At 39.4% G+C, this 20,403-nt stretch overlaps 1 protein-coding gene across 1 annotated transcript in view; it reads left to right on the forward strand.

The window, feature by feature from the left end:
* Positions 1–20,403, forward strand: part of NRAP (nebulin related anchoring protein) — an 84,177-nt gene that overhangs the window by 56,747 nt on the left and 7,027 nt on the right. The window contains exons 28-37 of the mRNA XM_027852166.1: positions 81–194; positions 3,150–3,347; positions 5,589–5,693; positions 7,048–7,146; positions 9,662–9,766; positions 10,508–10,615; positions 11,481–11,792; positions 16,034–16,138; positions 16,992–17,090; positions 18,310–18,414. Of these exons, the coding sequence (XP_027707967.1) occupies positions 81–194; positions 3,150–3,347; positions 5,589–5,693; positions 7,048–7,146; positions 9,662–9,766; positions 10,508–10,615; positions 11,481–11,792; positions 16,034–16,138; positions 16,992–17,090; positions 18,310–18,414 (1,350 nt within the window). The remainder of the gene's footprint in view (positions 1–80; positions 195–3,149; positions 3,348–5,588; positions 5,694–7,047; positions 7,147–9,661; positions 9,767–10,507; positions 10,616–11,480; positions 11,793–16,033; positions 16,139–16,991; positions 17,091–18,309; positions 18,415–20,403) is intronic.

Genomic DNA, 20,403 nt, shown 5'->3' on the forward strand with positions numbered 1-20,403 from the left:
CGCCCAATACCCACCTCTTCCATTCTGTATCCCTTGTCACCTATGTGTTATTATTTTTTCTCCTCTCTCTCTCCCCTCAGTACAAATACAAAGAGGCGTTTGAGAAAATGAAAGGGCAGATGCTTGGATCTCGAAGCTTGGAAGATGATATCAGCCTCTCACATTCGGTTCACGCAACCTCAGTCCAAAGTGATGTAAGTTGAAAAAAATGTAAATGAATGTGTCAGCCCACCCATAGTAATATTTCCAGGGAATCCAAGGCTGGTGATCTATTGGAACAAATTATGTTTGTCTTCGAGATTATTAAACACCTGAACCTTGGCTGAACTTCAGATTCTATGTACAACCAACCCCCACCCCAAAACAAAACAAAACAAAACAAAAAACCCCCAACATCAAAAAGGAAAAAAAAAACCCAACCCTTTGGTTTTTTTTTTAAGTTTTTAAAATGTCCGCATTCTTAGAATAGGGCAGTGAAAAGAGTGCTAGAGTCAGGAGACCTGGGTTCTAGTTCTGGTTCTTCCACTGATTAGTTTACCTATGTTGTCGTTCTTCATCTATGAAATGAGGGTGCTAGATGGATAATCTCTAAAACCCCTTTCAATTCTAATATTCTATGGTTTATACAGTTATTCGGATATCATAATGATTATGCCTTACAGTAAATGCTTTACAATTCATCTAGTGATTTGACATCCATTATCTCATATGGGGTGGATCTGTGTGCATGCCTCTTGGACTCTTGGACTCTTCTTCTGGAACACATGTAGCTTGGCCAGCTGTGTGTGAAACATGGCTTGACTTCTCTCTGCCTCATTTGCCCTTGATTTAAGTCTTTCCCTTCATATTCGGAGAGGCTATCCCTAGAGGAGACAATGTTGGGCATACTCTGTTTAATGTTGTTAATTGGTTCTAGGGAAACATAATGTTAGGAGAAACAGCATTACAGGGGGCAGTTAGTTCTAACCATAGAAATAATATGACATGTTACAAATGAGTGATCAACCAGATGATTTTACAGTGGGTTTCGTGATCCCAGGATAGAATTTTGTTATAATGCCTTTAGAGTGTTAGTGTGTAGTGGCAAGAGCACTGGATTTGGAATCAAAAGACAAATCAGAAGTTCAAATCCTGGACCTGCTGCTTACAGTAAGTGTAATGTTGGGCGAGTCTCTTAGGACCTCAGTTTTCTTTTCTGTGAAATGAGGGAAATGGACTAGGGGCTGCTAAGGTCTCTTCTCCTTCTAATTCTATGATCTTTTTAGAAAATAATATTTTATTTTTCCCCAATTGCATGTAAAAATAATTTTAACATTCATTTTTTAAGCTTTATGTTCCAAATTCTATCCCTCTATCCCTCTTCCTCCTCTTCTCTCCCTGAGACAGTAAACAATCTGATATAGATTATACATGTGCTATCATGTAAAACATATTTCCATCTTAGTCATTTTGTGGAAGAAAACTCGTAGCTCTATGATCTGAAGATGTTGGTTAGCACAAAATATTCTGTACGGCAGGTCAGGGCAGATGACCCAAACTCTGTGCTTTGAAGAGAGTCAGACAGCTGGGGTGGCAGGAAGGCAATCAGGGACAGTAAGGGGAGACCTAAGGAGGCAGGCATCTGGTGCTAAGTCATGACCTGAAATCTGTATCAGTACAGTGAACACATAAAGCAGAGGGAGACTGGCTGCCTGAAAATGACTTTCGTTGTGCTTGTGGTCCACTCCCTCCTCAGGCTGCATGTTGCCCCTAAGTGACCACTTTTGTCTTTCAAGTTATCCAGAGGCAATTATTTTAATTAGGTTTCGTGATGCCATATGATGACTGATGAGAGTGTGTGGGGGTGGGCAGTTTAACTGGCAGAATATTCCAGAAGACTTCTCTTCTGGAGACATGATAACTGACCTTGTTTCTAGAGGGCAGGATTGAGATCATAGATGGAAATTGTAGATTTACAAATGAGTGCATTTTAATTTTTTTTTAAATAACTTACAGAAAAACCCAAACAAACACCTTCCTAACAATTTGGGCCATCTAGTAAAGGCACAGATTGCATTGGGACTTAGTGGATTCCATCAAACTATAAGTCTTTGAAACATTTTTGGAGAGGTTGTAGAGAGTATTTCTTGTTCAGGCACCTTTGATAATCTCTGAGGTCCCTTCCAATTTTTTGATTAACCCAATTTAAAATTTTGCTGGTGGAAGGAAGACATAGGCAGTAGTATTTGCTCTTGGTCTTAGGGATGGCCTGGCCAGGTGTACCTGTTACTTACCTTTCCCTCCTATCTTACTACACTTCTCTGTGGTGCACAGGATTAAGGGTTAGTGGAAGGCTTTGGGGATTATCACAATAATGATAAGACCTTTCAAGTACATTTCAAGACATTCAAGTTCATTTTAAGATTTTCAAAGGTTTTTTCAACTTTCTGCACCAAAAAATAGTAAGGCAGATAGAATGTTTTATTTTTCCCATTTTAATAACAGAGAAATTGAAGTTCAGGGAAGTTAACTTGGCTATGGTCCAATGACTTGAACCTGGGTCTTCTGATTTTTCCAGGGCTCTTTTTCTCTATATCATGCTGTGTCTCTCCCTCTAAGTCCAATTTGAGAATTTTGAAATTATAGAATAATCCTTGGACCTGCATTGCAATTTTTGCCTGTTAGGAAATAAGAATTCCCACTGACCCCTAAAGCAATTATCTAAACATGGTTTCCCAGAAAATATAAATCACAGATGGCTAGAAAACTGAACCCATAAAGGAAATGGGGAAAAGGCAGCAAAAGCTTACCAGGTGTGTCCTTTTGTATGAAGAATTATGAAGAAGTATGAAGAATTGCCGGAATTGGATGAGAAATTGCTTGGTACTTCTTCTGTACCCTCTATCGTTTGGGGCAAGCATAGAACTAAACTGGGTCTAAAGTCGGGGTCATCAGCCTCAGTGGGCTAGGGAGAATGATTTGCTGTTTCTGGAGACTGTTCTGTTCTCTTAATATTAGTTGCAGCAAGGAAGGAGCATTGGCTTTGCCAAGAATCCCTCCTGGGCCTTAATGAATGGGTAATTACATAATGTTTGGACTTTAGAATGGAGACAATAAATATAGTAATAATGCTATTGAAACTGTTACTGTTGGTGTTCCTGCCTCTCTAGGTGAACTACAAGAAAGGCTTTGAACATTCAAAGACTCAGTTCCATCTGCCGTTGGACATGGTAACCTTGGTGCACGCCAAGAAGGCCCAGAGCTTGGCCAGTGACCAGGACTACAAACAACTGCTCCACAAGTACACATCCTTGGCAGAAGACCTGAGGTTACGCTGTGCCAAAAAAGCTTACCAACTGCAGAGTGAGGTAAAGGCAGAAAGACCTCGGGCCATTTTACTTCTAGGTTTGATCATAAACACTCCCTTGGGTCAATGGTAAACCTTGAAGGGTGTTCAATGGCTCTGAAAGTAAAGAGTAAACTAGGAAGAACATACTATTTATCTCTTCTTATAGAACTCTATATAGGGGTTGCTGAAAAGCCTGGAAAGGGTCTATTTAAGTATAGTTTCCCTTAGGAGCTATTTATCTGTCATTCAGTCACCAACCATTTAGTAAGCATTATGTGCCAGGCACTGTGCTGAACACTAGGGATGCAAAGAAAAGCAAAAACACAGATTCTGCCCTCAAAGACCTCGCATGCAAATGGTGGGGGACAATATGTAAAAGATTGTATATATAAAATACATAGATCTCTCTTTCTCTGTCTCTCTCTGTCTATTTCTGCCTCTGTCTTTCTCTCCAGGATACCTTCATATGTCTAGATTTGCTATTCAATTAGTAATAATGAGGAGCCCCAGAACACAGCCCCTCTCCTCTACCTCTCCTTTCATGCTAAATATGACCCTTTAAATCTTTCCCTCCCTTCACACAACTTTGTTACCAGAAGAGAGATAGATTCTCTGTCAGCTGGGACCAGGGAGGGAAAAAAACAGCTTCCTCTTCATGCCCTGGGTCCTATTTCAGGAGGTAGCCTTGAAAGTGAAGCTGTATACACACTACCCCTACTTTCCACTGCCTGCCTTGCTCCACTCCCACTAGTTTCTCTCTGGGAAAAGGACACTAGAAAAATTTGGTGGGGAAGGGAAAGAAGGAAAGAAATCAGACCCACTGAGACTCACCTAAATCCTAAATCCTCTATATGAGTCTTGGAAATGTTTGGAGTTCCTGGATGACATTTCTAGCCTGGTCATTCCTACGCTCTCCAGTAGGAGAGTACTGTAGGGCAGAGTATTCATGGATTTTTGCATTCTTGGGAATATCCAGAGCATACTTTCTGCGAATTGGGAGGTTTCCTTTCTCTATCAACATCATTTCCCCCAGTTGACATATTCTTAAGGCAAGAAGATTTATCTGAGAAGAGTAGAGGGGAGAGACAACTGGGATTATTTAGGACTGTGTCCCCAAAACAGAGCCTTGTCAGATATATGTGAGGGTTTGTCATCTGTGTGTGTTTCACACCTATTTACAGACTTTGCTGAGTAACACAAACTGCCAGGAAGTTCACAAATGGGGTAGGAGCACCTGACAAGGTAGCTGTCATACTCACTTATTGGAGACAGATCTGTCACACAAGCACAAAAGCCCTGCTAGTTTCTCTTTTTTTCATCGTGACTGGACATGGAAAGCAGCAGTCCTGGCTGGTGCCTCTGCATCAGGAGTGGAAGATGGTTCAATTATGTAGTAAATTTGGGAAGTTCCAAACCATTAACACAAATGATAAATGAGTACACACACACACACACACACACACACACACACACTCTTATTTCTTGGCCAGAATATTCTGAACTCTTTGTTAGCAAAGTTCTGAATCTTGAGTTAATTAATGCTACCAGGTACTTCACTTATAGCTCAGTGGTTATCAAAATTTTTAATCTGAGGACCCTCTTAAAAATTATTGAGGACCCCACAAAGAGCTTTGGTTTATGTGGGTTATGTCTATCAATATGTGGTATTAGACATAGAAACATCTCAGTATTGTGATGACAATAAATTTTCACCTTGCAGACCCCCTGAAAGGGTCTTGGGGACCCCCAGGAGTCCCTGGATCATACTTTGAGAACTGTTATTGTAGTTCCACAGATTTGGTGGTTGCTTTTTTTGGTATGCTTTAAATAGTGTAAACATTTGCCCTGAGTTGTTTATAAGTACAATCTAACCTAGCTTTTGTCTCCCTACTATGCATATATTTATTTATTTTAATTTGCATGACTTCCCTTCAGAAGGCACTCAACAACTAAAGTAAATGACACTGGTGTTATTTTTTTCCCCTGCTAAATTAAATGGCTACTCATTCCAATTAGATGGTTACTGATGAGGCTCAGTTGTAAACTGAATATTAATCTGAAAAGACCTAACTTGGGGGAGGGAAGTATTTGAGTGAGGTGTGAGGTAACCTGTTTGGAGTGTTGTTTTGTCTTTAAGATGGTCTTTAATGGATCCCTTGGCCTCTCCTGCTTTACTTTGATTTTGAAATGTAATGAAAATGAGTTTAAACTTATGTTTGACTAAGTCTTCTGTCTCTCCCTCTCATCTTGTTTCCTGCAGAATTTGTACAGATCTGACCTAAACTTTATGAGAGGTGTTGGTTGTGTTATTCCAGGGACTTTGGAGATTGAAGGAAGAAAGAAAGCATCTGAACTCATCAGTGAGGTAACCAGCAATTTTCCTTGGATTGGGTTAATTGCTTCTGGGTATTAATATTATCAGTGATATTTGCCATATTGTGGGAAATATCTTTGATGAAATACATTGCTATGTTATTTAGATGTGGTGACTCATTAGATTAATCTTTAATTTCACCCATTTTTATTGGTGTGCCCATTTGAGTCTTAGTGCCATTTAAGACAGCTTTGTAGATAATTTCAAACCCTCCATTACCCAGAACAAAAATTATTTTACTAGCCTATAAGATGTGGTTACCTGGTGTTGCTTTGAAGGCTGGTGATTTCCTGTGGGCTTTGAAGAAAAAAAATGCTGGATTCTGATCTTGGGATTGGGAGAATAAAAAGCTTTTCCTTTTGACTTAAAAAAGAATAACAGTTAGATTTCTTGGGTGGGTCATAGGCCCATACTCTAAGTAAGCATGGGAGCTCTCACTCTTTTTAGCTGTGTGTGGGAGAACATGATAGAGTTCACAATCTTTATCATTTTCAGTGGATTCAATTGGTATCAATTGATCAATTGATGAGTCTTGACCCAGCTAAATATTTATGATAATATGAGAACTACTTCACTGAAGCCTTCCTTTCATTCCTCATCATGGTGCTCAAGTGACCTTGGATCCTCAAAGGCCATTCCTACAGAGCACTAGCCAGAACCTGTCTACTAAACTTAGAAGTCTAGATGTGTAATTCTGGAAAGTATGGCCTACCCTCAGAGGGGTGGCCAGTAGGAAATGATTTTATTTTGAACACATAGCAACTCATGTAGGTGGTCTACAAAGGTGTGGAGGGCTTGGAATCTGTGTCAGTGGAGGAGTGCCCCCACCAATCCTTGAATTAATTGAAAAGTTCACAAGGAGTTCAAAGGGAATAGGATGTTACATATTCTCATAGTTTTTTTTCCCATGACTTTCTATTATTATGCCTATTGATATGGCTCAAGAATTAAGTATATATATATATATATATATATAATAAATTTAAAATATTAAAACACTCCTGTGCACAGTGGTTCTGAACAAATTTAATATCTAAGCCTTTAATTTGTCTGTCCCTTTAACATTTGCAGGGAAGGAACAATGTAAACTTCCCTTTCATGTTTAGGAGCATCTGGTCCAACCCTATACTTTTTTAGCCATTTGCTTTCTCTTACTAATGAGTTCTAAACTCATTAGATTATTCCCAAGTCTAAGGGGAGAACTGAACTCAGTGGCTGAGAGAATCTTGGTCTTTGTCAAGCATAGGTTTATGGCCAGTATTAGAAGTCAGACCAAGAAACTAGGCCTACTTCTGACCTAGCACCTAATGGAGCCTTTCTTTCTTTCTCTTTTGTGGGAACTCAGAGTAAATATCGCCAGCAGCCCCAGTCCTTCAGGTACACAGCTGTGACAGACTCACCAGGACTCCTTCATGCAAAATTCAGCAATCAGATTACTAATGAGGTAAAAAAAAATCTCTACTGAAATCAGGGGTGGACTTTTAACGTTGCCATGTGCTGATAAAAGGAAGGGGGGAAAAAGCAACAACAAAAGTTTGAGAAGAAAAGAATCTCATCCTAAGAAAAATATTAAGACCAGTTGACATATATATGGCACTTCAAATTTTATAAAATACTTAACATACTATAGTATCCCTTCTGGGTTACTCCATTACCTTAGATCACCTTACATTTTCTCATTTGATTCTTTCAGGCCTTTTGCCTTCTAGTATAATGCTCTTCTCAATTTACTAATAGAGCACCTCTCAGTTGTCCTCTCTATTTTTGATATGGAGGTTAGACTTCTACCTAAAGACCAACAATAATTAAAGGATTTTGGATAATGTCTAGATTTAGAATTCTGTCCATGACCTTAGATATTTTAAGAATCAGTTGGAATTTGGTGCGTTCTCTCTCTCTCTGTATGTGTGTGTGTGTGTGTGTGTGTGTGTGTGTATACATATATATATGTGTATTATATAGTGTGTATGTACATATACATACACATATGTATATGTATGTATGTGTGTATTATAAATAGTGTATACGTGTATACACACATATATATATTCACATACACACACACATATATATATTTTTTTCCTACCAAGTGGTGACTAATATTTACAAAAGGCAGCTCAGGACAATAATAAGGGGAGCATTTGGCCTAATCTCTGTTTGGTTCTTGCCTCGTGAAGTGGCTTCTTTAATCTAACTAGTCCATTTTCAAACACTTGAATCATTAGTGTCGGGAGATGGGGAAAGATGCAGCAATTGACAATGATTTTAACATAACCTCTGAGTTGTACAAAACTAGAAATTTATGAACTATCATCATCATCATCACCATCATCATTATCTAAGGCAGCTGTGGTCCAGTAGAAAGCACTAGATTTAGAGGCAGAAGATTTAGGTTCAATTTCCAGTTCTGTCTCCTATTAGCCATGTGACTTCAGTCAAATTTCTCTTCTGAGACCATTTTCTCCTTGGTAAAATGAGGATGGGCAGGTAAGTAATGCAGTGAGTAGAGCTCTAGTCCTGGAGTCAGGAAGACCCGAGTTCATATCCAGTCTCAGACACTTACTAGCTGTGTGATCCTGGGCAAGTCACTTAACCCTGTTTGCCTCAGTTTCCTCACTTGCAAAATGAGCTGGAGGAGGAAATGACAAACTACTCCAGTATCTTTGCCAAGAAAACCTCAAAAGTGGTCACAAAGAGTTGGACACAACTGAAAAGACTGAACAACAAACACAAAATGAAGGCAATACCTACTCTTCTCCAGGATAATGACTCAGGTCAAATGAGATAACATATGTAAGGCATTTTGCAAGCCCTAAAGTGTGATATAAATGCTGGCTTTTTATTAAAATACTTTGTAAACAGCAAAGCAGTAGACACATGTCAGTGATGGTCGTGATGATGAGAGACAATATGGTGTGAGGGATTATGGACAACTGGATTTGGAACTGGAGGATCAGAGTTTGAATTCCAACTCTGCTCCTTGTTAGCTGTGTGACCTTGGGTAAGTCAGGTCCCCTCACTAGATCTCAGTTTCCTCATCTATAAAATGAGGGGGTTAGACTAGATGATCTTTAAGGTACCTTCCAACTCTAAATCCTATAGGTCTATTTGGCAATTTTACTATACCTTTTCTACATAGGGGAAAAATGTCACCTGGCTCCTTTTTCTTTTTTCTTTCTCTTCTTTTCATCACCCCAATCGCATTGTTACTTCTTGCATTGCACCTTTGTCCCTGATTGTATGTGTAAGTGATTTGCTTGGTTTGTTCAGGACTTGACTTGCCCTTTAGTGAAAGAAATATGAACAACTGTCTTACTGAAAAGGCTAAAAGTGGCTTCCTCCTTTTTTCTTTTCTAATAAATAATTGATTATAATGTTAATAATAGCAGACAGTGCATTGAATTTGGAATCAGAAGATATGAAGTCAAAATCCAAAATCTACTAGTTATTATTTGTGTGACTTTAGGGAAGTCATTTCACCACTGGGCCTTAGTTTCCTCATCTGTAAAATGGAGAAAGAAAGATTGGAGTAGATAACCTTTAAAATCCCTTCTAGCTCTCAATGTGTGATCCCATGAAAATGAAGAAATGTGTCTTTTTTAAATTGAATTTTGTTTTGTCAATTAATAAGCTTTATTTTCTCTCCCTCCTACATTTTTCCCTACTGAAAAACAAAAACTTTATAAAAAATAGGCATAATCTAGCAAAACAAATGATGAATTGATGTCTCCAAGCCATAAAATCCAAACTTTATTTTAATAAATGGAAAATATACGCATTTTGACAAACTAATAATAATAGCATCTCATTTGCTCCATGGCCCTCTTTTCTGTTTATATCCTATGGGATTTGAATAGACTTTCAGAAAGTATATTGCACTATTTATACTACCAGAAGAGATGTACTTTGGTGTTCACAAAGGTCTCAATGACTGTTTTTATGAATCTTTCCCCCACTAGCGCCTCTATAAAGCAGCAGGGAAGGATACAAGTCACCAATACACAGTGACCCTGGGTCTTCCTGAGTTTATCAGGGCAAAAATAAATGCAGCCAACCTTAGTGAGGTAAGTATTTATCTTTGAGTTATTGTAGTGGCCAAACTTGGCTGCGTGAAAAATGATGAAATTCACCTCTCTCCTTTCCTTGGAGTAGTGGGAGGCAACGAATGTGGAATATTGCTGATGCTCTCAAATGCTGTAGCTGTTGGGTCTTTTGGGGTTGGGTTATGTCATTAGAGGTCTTTAAATAAAAGCTGAGTAGTTATAGTTACTGGCTAGCTTCATCTTAGTGGGGTTAAGAGGTTAGACCTCTCTGATCAGTGCCTTTCAATCCTGAGATTCCATGAAATACAGAAATGACTTGGATGTAAAAAGAAAAAAATCAGTAAAACTTTGCCATAAATAAATAAGCAAACAAATAAATATATGCATGTATGTAGCCAGTCTTAGTGATATCAAAATTTATCTTTCACCCAAGTTTAGTTGTGATCCAAAGATACTTATTCCTGCATCTTCAGAATGATGTAAATTTGATCATGGAGGTTAAGCCCAGAACCTTATTAGAATGGGTAACCTCTTCATGTCCACATTAACCATATCTTTGTACAAATGTGCTGAGTACAGATGTGGAGGGAGTGGTAGCATGCACACTAATGAGATGTTCTATACAAAATAGAGAGCTTTGGCATGTCAGAAATTGATTCATGCACACAGAACTACAAATGAGAGAGGGGATTTTCTTTGTTCATTGATTCATGTATTTAAAAAAAAGAAAAAGAAGAAAATCTACATGTGTTCCCACTTTAGGCAAAATACAAGGAGTCTTGGCATAATCTATGTGCTCAAGGCTACAAGCTGACAATGGAAGCAATCCCTTTCCAGACTGCAAGGGCCTCCCGAGATATCGCCAGTGATGTGAGTTGAATGATATGACCTTCCATGTCACCTAATTTCTGTTAACTTCATGTAAAACAATGTCTACGGCAAATTTTACTGAATTAAAGCAAATCTATAACCATGTGAGACAAGAATGTCACTTGCAGAATATATTACTTATGAATGAGTGTCTTTGTAGGAGGGAAAAAAGGCTCTGCTAATCAGAAGCCAAACACAGTCAAAGACCTTCCAGGGGGAGCTGGGCTGATGTATTTGTAGTCACAATGCTAGAGAAATAAATGTTCTTCACCTGTAACTCCAACCCTGAATCAGGTAGAGAAATCACAATAATTCAAGTCATCAAATTTTCATATTTCCGTCCCCATACTAGTTTTAGAGACTAGCATTGTACTTTGTTCATTGCAATTCAATCCACTCTGATGATAAAGTCCATAGCTTTGGGACATGAAGGTGACTTTTCCTTTCCCATAAACAAATCATAGAAAACAGGGACTTCAAAGGCATAGATCTTGTCTTTAGGGTTTAACGCTTTGCCAAGTGCACCAGGATAAAACACAGCTTTCTCATTTGCAGTTTTTGATAAATTTCTTTTGGTCATAGGCAAAGTAGTCAAGTAGGGCCCCTTTCTCTTGGTTTCAATATACAGCTTCTGATCAAGCAGACAAATAGAACTATTCTTTGGTTCTTCCACCCCCAGGGAGGAAGGTGCTTTGTCAAGCTAGCCTGTGTTTTGTTTTGGTTCAGGGATTTTCACCCCAATAATAATCACCCCCTTGTACAAAAAAAAAAGGAAAAAATGTGATTTTGTAGGATTTAAACACAGGTAATTGGAATTTAAGCAAGTAAAATGCAAATGGCTGACTGATTTTCTTTTCACTCAAAGTGTCAGTATAGACATGACTTTGTGAAGGAGAGAGGGAAACTTATTGGAGCCAGAAGCATTCTGGATGACCACAGACTTCAGCACTGCCTGCGAGTGGGGAAACTACAGAGTGAACAGCAGTACAGGAGGGAGGCCCCAGGCAGCAATACTCAGTACCACCTCCCCATGGACGTGGTGAACCTGGTCCATGCTCGCAAGGCTCAGGCCCTGGCAAGCGAGCATGATTATAGGACGAGGTGCCATGACTTTACAGCCCTTCCTGAGGACTTGAAGCTGTATTGGGCCAAGAAAGCCCATGCACTACAGAGTGAGGTAAAGTTTCTTTTCCTTTCCTTTCCTTTCCTTCCCTTCCCTTCTCTTCCTGTCTTCTTCTTCCTTCTTTCTCTTCTTCCCTTCCTTCCTTCCTTCTCCTTTACCTCTATCTGTCCTTTCTCTCTGTCTCTGTCTCCCACTCTTTCCCTCCTTTCATCTCTTTCTTCCTCCCTCACTCCCCATCAATCCCCAAACTGGTCCAACCTTTTCTTTTAGAATGTATTTATAGTATCCCCTCATCTTTCCTCTCTAGGTTGTTTATTACAATTTCACATACACCTGTTTGTATACATATGTATATATAATACAGAAAGAGGAGGAGGAGAACACAGATGGCTAGATAGGTGTAGATATAAATTTATCTATACCTATAGCTATTTATACATATCTAACATATATGTGTATATATACTATATGTGGAGCAAGAGGTTTTTCTATACGCAATATTTCATATTGGATAAATTGTTAACTTTGGAATCTAAAAGATGTATGTTCAAATCGAGCGTCTGATGCTTAGCAACTATATGACACTGGGAAAGTCAATTAACCTCTTTATGCCTCAGAAAAATCCCTAAGAATTACCTATTAAGTCATATATGGATTGTCCATCTGCAGTTGGTAGAAGTAGCTCTCAATCAGATTATTGAGTTTATCTAGTCCAATACCCTCATTTTCCAAATGAAGGAAATGGAATCCAGAGACATGAAGTGTCACACAGCTCATGTGGGCTGCATCTAAGGAGAGCTTGAACCAGAAGCCAGGTCCCTCGATGCCTTTTTCATCATAGCATGTTGCTTCAGGGTGGTTGTGTCAATAGCGTCTTTGGTCGGAACAAACCTTGTTGATAAGTCACCAAGAAAGGTTTAGAAGCAAAATCTTCAAAGTAGTCCTACCCCTGGAGGACATAGATGTCCCTGTTCTACACTGTTCTCTGGACACAGCTGTCTGCATTTTTCTGCCCCACCATGCCCAGGTACTAAAAGTCACAGTTCATTTATGACTTGTGTATTCGAAGCTATGGGGCCATCAAGGAGAGGTGGAGTGCACAGGACTCTGAAGAACGATATGTGTGAGTCCAAAGCCAGTTTCTATTATAATAACTAACAACAACAATAATAATTGGAGAGGATAGAATGCTCAGTTCTTGCCTGCAGTTCTGGGTAGCATATGGAAACCAAGTTCAGTGGTTCCAAAAAAAAAAAAAAGTGTTTTGGAATTGTGCTTAGAAACCATCTTGGGGAAGTTGATTTCTTGTTACTCCTCTCCCCCTCCCATCTTTTATTATGAAGCCTGATGCTGGCATGTTGTTATTAGGTTCTGTCTGAATAGTTGAAGCAGGACTGGGAGACGAAATATCAATAGCCCGTCCATTTATGAGCGAGTCTGAGGCACAATCAAAGCATTAGGGAGCCTGCATCTTGCTTTCTTACTTACCTGCAATCGTACTGTTCAGCTCAACAAAAGGCGAGTTGAAAGAGCTCTCCCCACTTCATGTCTTTTATGAAAGGAGCAATGCCTAGCTGTGAAGAATCCCTGTTGGATTATTCTCTCTAACTTAGAAATTTATCCAATTTCCTCTGTTCTTTATCAGAGTGGAAGGCAAAAGCGTTGCCAGTATAGACTGAAAGATCCCAATATAAAAAGCAAGCTACTGGCATGGGGCATAGAAACCCGCTCCTGAACCTGAGTTAAGGGAGACCTTAGATGTCTCTCTTAACCAGTTTGGTAGCAAAGTAGAATTTGCACAGGGACATTAACCACTAGACAGTAGATCAGAAAGAAGCCTTCTTTGTGGCTAACTGTGAGGAACGCTGTAAACCCTGAAATGAAAGGAACGAGTACGGCAGAAAGCCTGATTTCAGGAGTGACATTTTTCATTATGGCAGAGCTTCTCTCTAAATTAAAGGGATGCCATCAGCTTCGTTTAGATCCAAAATTTAGATTTTCTTACAGGTTTCATTTTTTTTTTCTTTATAAAAACCTAATTTCCATAAAGATCATTTGCTGAAACCAATTCTATCATAGGTGATTCTGGGAACATCAAGACAGGGAGTACGTAGGGGACTTAACTTTTCTCCATCCTGGGGCCAGGGGCATGTGGCAGGAATAATAATATCTTATACTTCTGGCATATCTTTCATTACATTTACTGTTTCCAAATGGCCCTGATTGTTTTTCCCAGGAGTACATAGAGACAACACATTCTCTTTTGACTATAGCTATGATCTTGAAGGCCCTGAGAAGAAACTAGAGAAGGAGTCTGAGGCTTAGCCCAGCTTTGCAAGAGAAGCCTGGGGAAACTCCGTCATGGACAAATTGAAGTGGTCTGCTTAGAACTATCTAGTTAAGAAGAGGCAGGGTAGTAACGAGCACTTGATTTGGAACCAGAAGGTTAGGATTCAGGCTGCCCCCCTTTACTGCTTGGGTGACCTTGAACAAATCACTTATCTTTCTGAGCCTCAGTTTCTCAGTCATAAAATGAGAATGTTAACCTAGATGAGGATTGGCAAACTGGGGCTGTTAGGCCAAATCTGTACTGTCTGCTTGTTTTTCCATAGCCTGGATTTGTGGAACTATGGCCACAGGGTGATAGATTGGCAAACCCTGGTCTGGATGGTCACTATGGTCCTTCCCTGTGAGACTTTAAGGTGGACTCAGTTTTCATTCTCTCAGGTGTCTTAGCATGACTATTGGATTGTCCAAAGTCATGTCATTTTATATCAAGGGGATAATTTCTTTCCCAAGAGCACTAAATAAAACAATATATTTTATTAATTGATCAGCCAGTCAATGAACATGCATTTCCTAAGGGCCTTAAGGCACTGTGTTAAAGCCCTGGAGATACAAAGATAAAAATGAAACTTCTGCCTTCAAGGAGCTTATATTCTATTAGGATATACATAATAAGTATATAAACTTGCAGTCTATCAGCAAATACATAATAAATATATGAGATATATACACATTAAATATGAGGTTATTTCAAGGGTAAAGAGGAGGAAAGAATAGCATATAAATACCCCCTACTATGTGCTAGGCATATGCTAAGCACAATTTTACAAATATTATCTCATTTTATTCTCACAACCAGCCTAGGAGTTTGGTGCTATTATACTTCACCTATTTTACAGATGAAGGAACTGAGGCAAACAGAGGTTAAGTGTCTTGCCCAGGGTCACACAGCTAGTGTCTGAGGTTGGATTTGAACTCATGGAGATGAGTGTGTCTGATTCCAAACCCTGTACTCTACCCACTGCATCACCAGCTGCACTAGTAGCTAGAGGTTTTGAAGGAAACTAGAGATTTCTAATAATCTCATGGGGAAGAAAACAAAACCAAACGAAATGCTGGTTTGGAAATTAGAGGACCTGAGTTAGAGGATCACCTTACATTGTGACCTTGGGCATGTCAATGGCTTCTTGGTGCCTTGTTTTTCTTTTATGTACAATGTGGGAATTGCACTAGTTGATCTCAAAGGAAAAAAGTTGGTTGTTATGACTGCCACTTTTACACTTTGGGTAACTGAGGCTCAGAGAAATGACTTATACTTAGCATATGAACTCTGTTTTTGAATGTAGAGCTCAGAGTAGTGACAGTGATGTACAATAAGGCAGGTAGTAAGGCAGGCAGTAAGCAGTCAAGTGGCACAGTGGATAGAGCGCTGGGCGTCACCTTCGTGAGTTCAAGTCTGGCCTCAGACACTTGCTAGCTGTGTGACCCTGAGCAAGTCACTTAATCCTGTTTGCCTCAGTTTCCTCATCTGTGAAATGAGCTGGAGAAGGCAATGGCAAACCACTCCAGTGTCTTTGCCAAGAAAACCCCAAATGGGGTCATGAAGAGTCGGACATGACTAAAACAACTGAACAACACCAAAGGCAGGCGGTCTGACTCTTTGCTGGTTTGAGTTAATTGGAGTTAATCTGAGCTTTAATTTGATTTCACTCACACAGGCCATTGGTATCTTATGCTCTAAATTAGTCAAATTCACTGATAGGGCCTCTTTTTCTATCCCGGTCAAGTTTCCATGACTTAATTTCTATAAGAATGCACCCAGACAAATGGTCCAACTTGATGGCAAGAATGAGCAGAGAGAAGGAAGACTCTGGAATGTTGTTAGCAATCATTACTGCAAGTATTATTACAAATCAAGGATCTTTCGAAAGAGTCTTAATAGTCAAAGATGTTATACTGATATCAGATGTCATACTGATAAAAAGCCAAGAAAATTTTTTTTCCTACAGTCACGCTACAAATCAGACCTGAACTCCATGAAGGGACTGGGCTGGCTGGCGCTGAGATCCCCACAGATAGAAAATGTAAAGAAGGCTGGTGAACTCATCAGCGAGGTACTAATAAATCTTTCATGGCCTGGCACATCTGTAGGAATTGTTTACCATTAGAATGCTTTGTTACAGGAGGGTGGTGTTGGGGGTAAGGAGGACAGAGAACATTACAAGCATGAGAAAGCGCCTGTGCAAAGTCATGAAGACAGGGAATGGAAATGTCAGCATTCCATACAGTAATACAATTTGACCAGAATGTAGAGTGTAATATCCTTTTATTCTGAAAATATTTTCAAATTATACCATTTTGAAGGACTCTTAGGCTCATCAGCAAGATGAGCTAATAATTTATTCCATACATTTAGACACGCATTACCGAGTTGGGAGAAAAGTTATGATTGCCATTCACAATGTTTATTCGCCATATAAACACCATGAGAATAGGGAAAAGAGCAAAATATATTTATCCAAATGGAATAATCAATCACACTGCCCCAGGGCCTCACTGTTTTTCTTGGGGGATAATCCCATAGGTAGGTGATACAACATAGTAAAGTCCTCTCGATACTTGAGTGACTAAATCCTTCTAGGATAAAGTAGGAATAGGTATGATTGATTTTATACTGAATTCTGTTGAACGGTGAGCATGTTAGTATGAGATGCCAGGGCAGTTTGTACTTTATTACCTGTAGCATCTATCTTCAAAAGACTTAAATGTCTCAAAGCTATTTCTGATTACATAGATGCAGCCTGTGCCTCTTTCCCCTCAAGGCATTCTTGCTGCTATTGCCCATAAATAGGGGAAATGTTTCCAAATAAGTCATTGATATATTTGGTTCTGGATTGATTGTAGTAATACTGCATTCAAAAAGTCAAACTCCTGTTTCATGAGAATCTTTGTCTTTATTCCTTGCAGGCTAAATATCGTCAAAAGCCGGACAGTATCAAGTTCACTACCGTGGTTGACTCCCCAGACCTGGTCCATGCCAAGAACAGCTACCTGCAGTGCAATGATGTAGGTTTGATGTTGTACCTGATCTCAGCCATTCCTGATAGATGGCTCTCTGCCACATTCATTTCAAACACACCTTAATTTTCAGTGGAGTCCAATGGAGATAAAAGTTTAATTTAACTCAACTGGAGACAAAGAACAGAAAAGTTAAATGTCTCTCTGCGTTCAGTCTCTACATTTGCTACAGTCTTTTCTCTCTCATTCTCTTTCCTTATTCTCTGTCTGTCTCTGTCTGTCTCCTTGTCTCTCTCTGTCTCCTCGCCTCTGTTTGTCTTTGTCTCTGTCTCTGTCTCTGTCTCTGTCTCTCTCTCTCTCTCTCTCTCTCTCTCTCTCTCTCTTACACACACACACACACACACACACACCCGTATCTCTGACTTTTTCTTAATTAGAAAATTGAGCTGTACTCAATGAGTTGAGCCAGAAGTAGAAAACATTCCTGACACTGGGAAAGATGTAAAATTTACACCCAATGACAAAGCCACTTTATTTTTCCTGTTACATATAGTTAAAGTCTGCCTTTGGATTTGAGAGAGAGAGGATTAGAACTGAGGGCATTCTGTTTTCCCACTATAAAGCCAATAAGACACCGAACCCTTTCAGATAAAATATCCATATCTTTAAATTTAATATTATTTATAAATCACCTCTTCAAAAAATCTTCAAATATTCTAATGAACACATGCATGTATACACATGCTTGAAAGGCAGCAGAGTATAATAGATGGAGTTGGGCGTGGAGTCAGAAAGGCATGGGATCAAGTCCTGTCTAGTCTATCATGAACAACCTGAGTGATTGTGGGCAGGTCATGTATTCTCTCAGTACTCCCAGGAAATCCTTTAAGACTATAAAGTGTAGATGAGACATTGATCTGTAATGAAATTAGATGGGTATGTGTCAGCCAGTCAGTGTTTTAGGCTATTTCATCATTTGGTAGATGGATAGTAGTAGAACACTAGAAGAAGTATGGCTTTAAAGAGATCTGTCTAAAATCTGCGCCGTCTGTCTGTGCATTTTTCTATATACCCATTTATCTGAGCAAAACAATTGAGTAGCCATCGTGGCCATGACACTGTTAAAAGCTCTGAGACATGCAAAGAAATGTGTATATTGTTATACTGATTTTCACACGGATTTGTCTATGATGTTCTGAATTCCATGGAAATGTAGCACCACAAGCTATAATCTGCATTTAAACGGGAATCTGTTTTGGCTTGACAGCGTCTCTACAGAGCTGGGGACTCAGAATCAATGCACAGATACACTTTCCTTCCTGATCACCCTGACTTCATCCGAGCCCGTCTCAATGCTCTTCATCTTAGTGACGTGAGTGAATAAACACGTTTTTCCTCTTCTGTCTTTCTATGTTTCAGTGATCAAATGGGAATAACACATGTAAGGTGATTTGCAAAACCTTAAAGTGTTATCTAAGTGTTAGCTCCTATTACGTTAGCTATTATTCATTAAAACTGGGTTTTATTGATTAGGAAAAAACAAACGGACAATAATGAATTAGGGCAGGGCAGCTTAGTGAAAAGAGCCCAGAACCAGGAATCAGGAGACCCATATTCTAGTCCTTGCCAATCACTCACCATATAGCTTTGGGCAAGTCAGGTCCTTTTTTCTGGGCCTCATTTTCCCTCTCTGTAAAATGAAAGGGTTATACCTTTAAGGTCTCTTCTAGGTCTAACATTCTATGATTCTGTGTTTGACTTCAAAGCCATCACTGCTATGTTTAGGTTTGGCCAGGATCAGCTTCAGGTACTGTCTGTAGATGTCTTCATTTATTCTCCAGAATGTTTTTTCCTTGTACTGTAAACTGAACCTTGTTAATGAGGTGATAGTTCTGTATCTCATCAAAGTTTTTTGTTTTGTTGCTCATTCGTTTCAGTCATATCTGACTCGTCATGACCCTATTTGGGGTTTTCTTAGCAAAGATACTGGAGTGCTTGGCCATTTCCTTCTCCAGTTCATTTTACAGATGAGGAAACTGAGGCAAACAGGGTTAAGTGACTTGCCCAGGGTAACATCTGGTAAGTGTCTGAGGCTGAATTTGAACTCAAAGAGATGAGTCTTCCTGACTCTAGGCCTGGCATTCTAGCCATTGTGCCACCTAGCTGATGCTTAGTGACCTTAAAACAGATCTACTTTTCTCTAGAATAGGAGTTCTTAACCTGAGATCTATGGATTTCCAAAGAGTCTTTAAATAAATTTCAGGAGTTCTATGAACTTGGATGGGAAAAAAATTACATCTTTATTATAAAGCTTCATCATTATTATAAAGGCAATGAGTAGGTTTAATCTTAGAGCAGGGTTCTTAACCTTGTTTTAAAAAAATTCTTTTTGACAACTATATTTCAATATAATGGATTTCCTTTGTAGTCACATATATTTTATTTTATGCTCTTAAAAACATTGCTGTGAGAAAGGTTCACCTGATAAGGGTGAACTGCCAATGGGGTCCATAACACAAAAACATGGTCCAAGAGTCCCTACTCTAAAGAAAGTGTTGGCCTCAGAGTCATTCCTTTCACCATGAAATTACTTTGTAATTGCACCTAGTAGGACTTTAATAAATCCTTGTTGAATGGATGAATGGATGAATGAATGAATGAATGATGAATGAATATGAGTCCGCATTTCCCCTGCCTGTGGCCAAAACCCTTTTTTGTTTCCCTTAGACATATGCCCTGTGAGTGCATAATGGAGGAATCTTGTTTTTAAGCCATACCAAAGGCTGCCCTGTTACCAGGAAGGATTTGAAGTTACTGATTCTAAGTGAATAGGTGGCAGCTTGTCCTCAGGGGCTGTGATCCTATGATAACAGGTAGTGAGGCTGATGAATCAAAGGAAACCTGTCAGATCAGAATAACATGGTCTGAGTGTGTCCAAATGTGGTAGCAATGGGCCACCCAGAGTTCAGCCATTCTTCCGTCCCCGTCCTTCCTATTGTGTCCTGCGGCTCCGTGTGGTTAAGCAGCTGTCACTTTTCACCCCAGAGGTGGCTACTTCTCAGAGGATGGCAAGATGCTTCTTCTATTTTATGTGTGTATCAGTTTGTGGAGTTTGTAAAGCACCATGGGATCCTTTGCAGTGAATCATGCTTTATAAATATAAGTTATTATTATTATTTGAAGCTTTTGATGGGAGCCAGAAGGATAATTTTAGAATAGCAGCTTAGGTGGGCCTATCTCCCCCTGGGTCAAAGAGTCCTTTCCTTTGGCAATGCTCCGGCAAAAGGCTTCTCTTGTTAATCTCCCTGAAATGTGGGAAGTGCCTTCATCGGAGACTTCTCGTCACCTGCTTGTGGCAGGT

Source organism: Vombatus ursinus, unplaced genomic scaffold, assembly GCF_900497805.2.
Source record: "Vombatus ursinus unplaced genomic scaffold, bare-nosed wombat genome assembly UNPS02009205.1, whole genome shotgun sequence".
NCBI lineage: Eukaryota > Metazoa > Chordata > Mammalia > Diprotodontia > Vombatidae > Vombatus > Vombatus ursinus.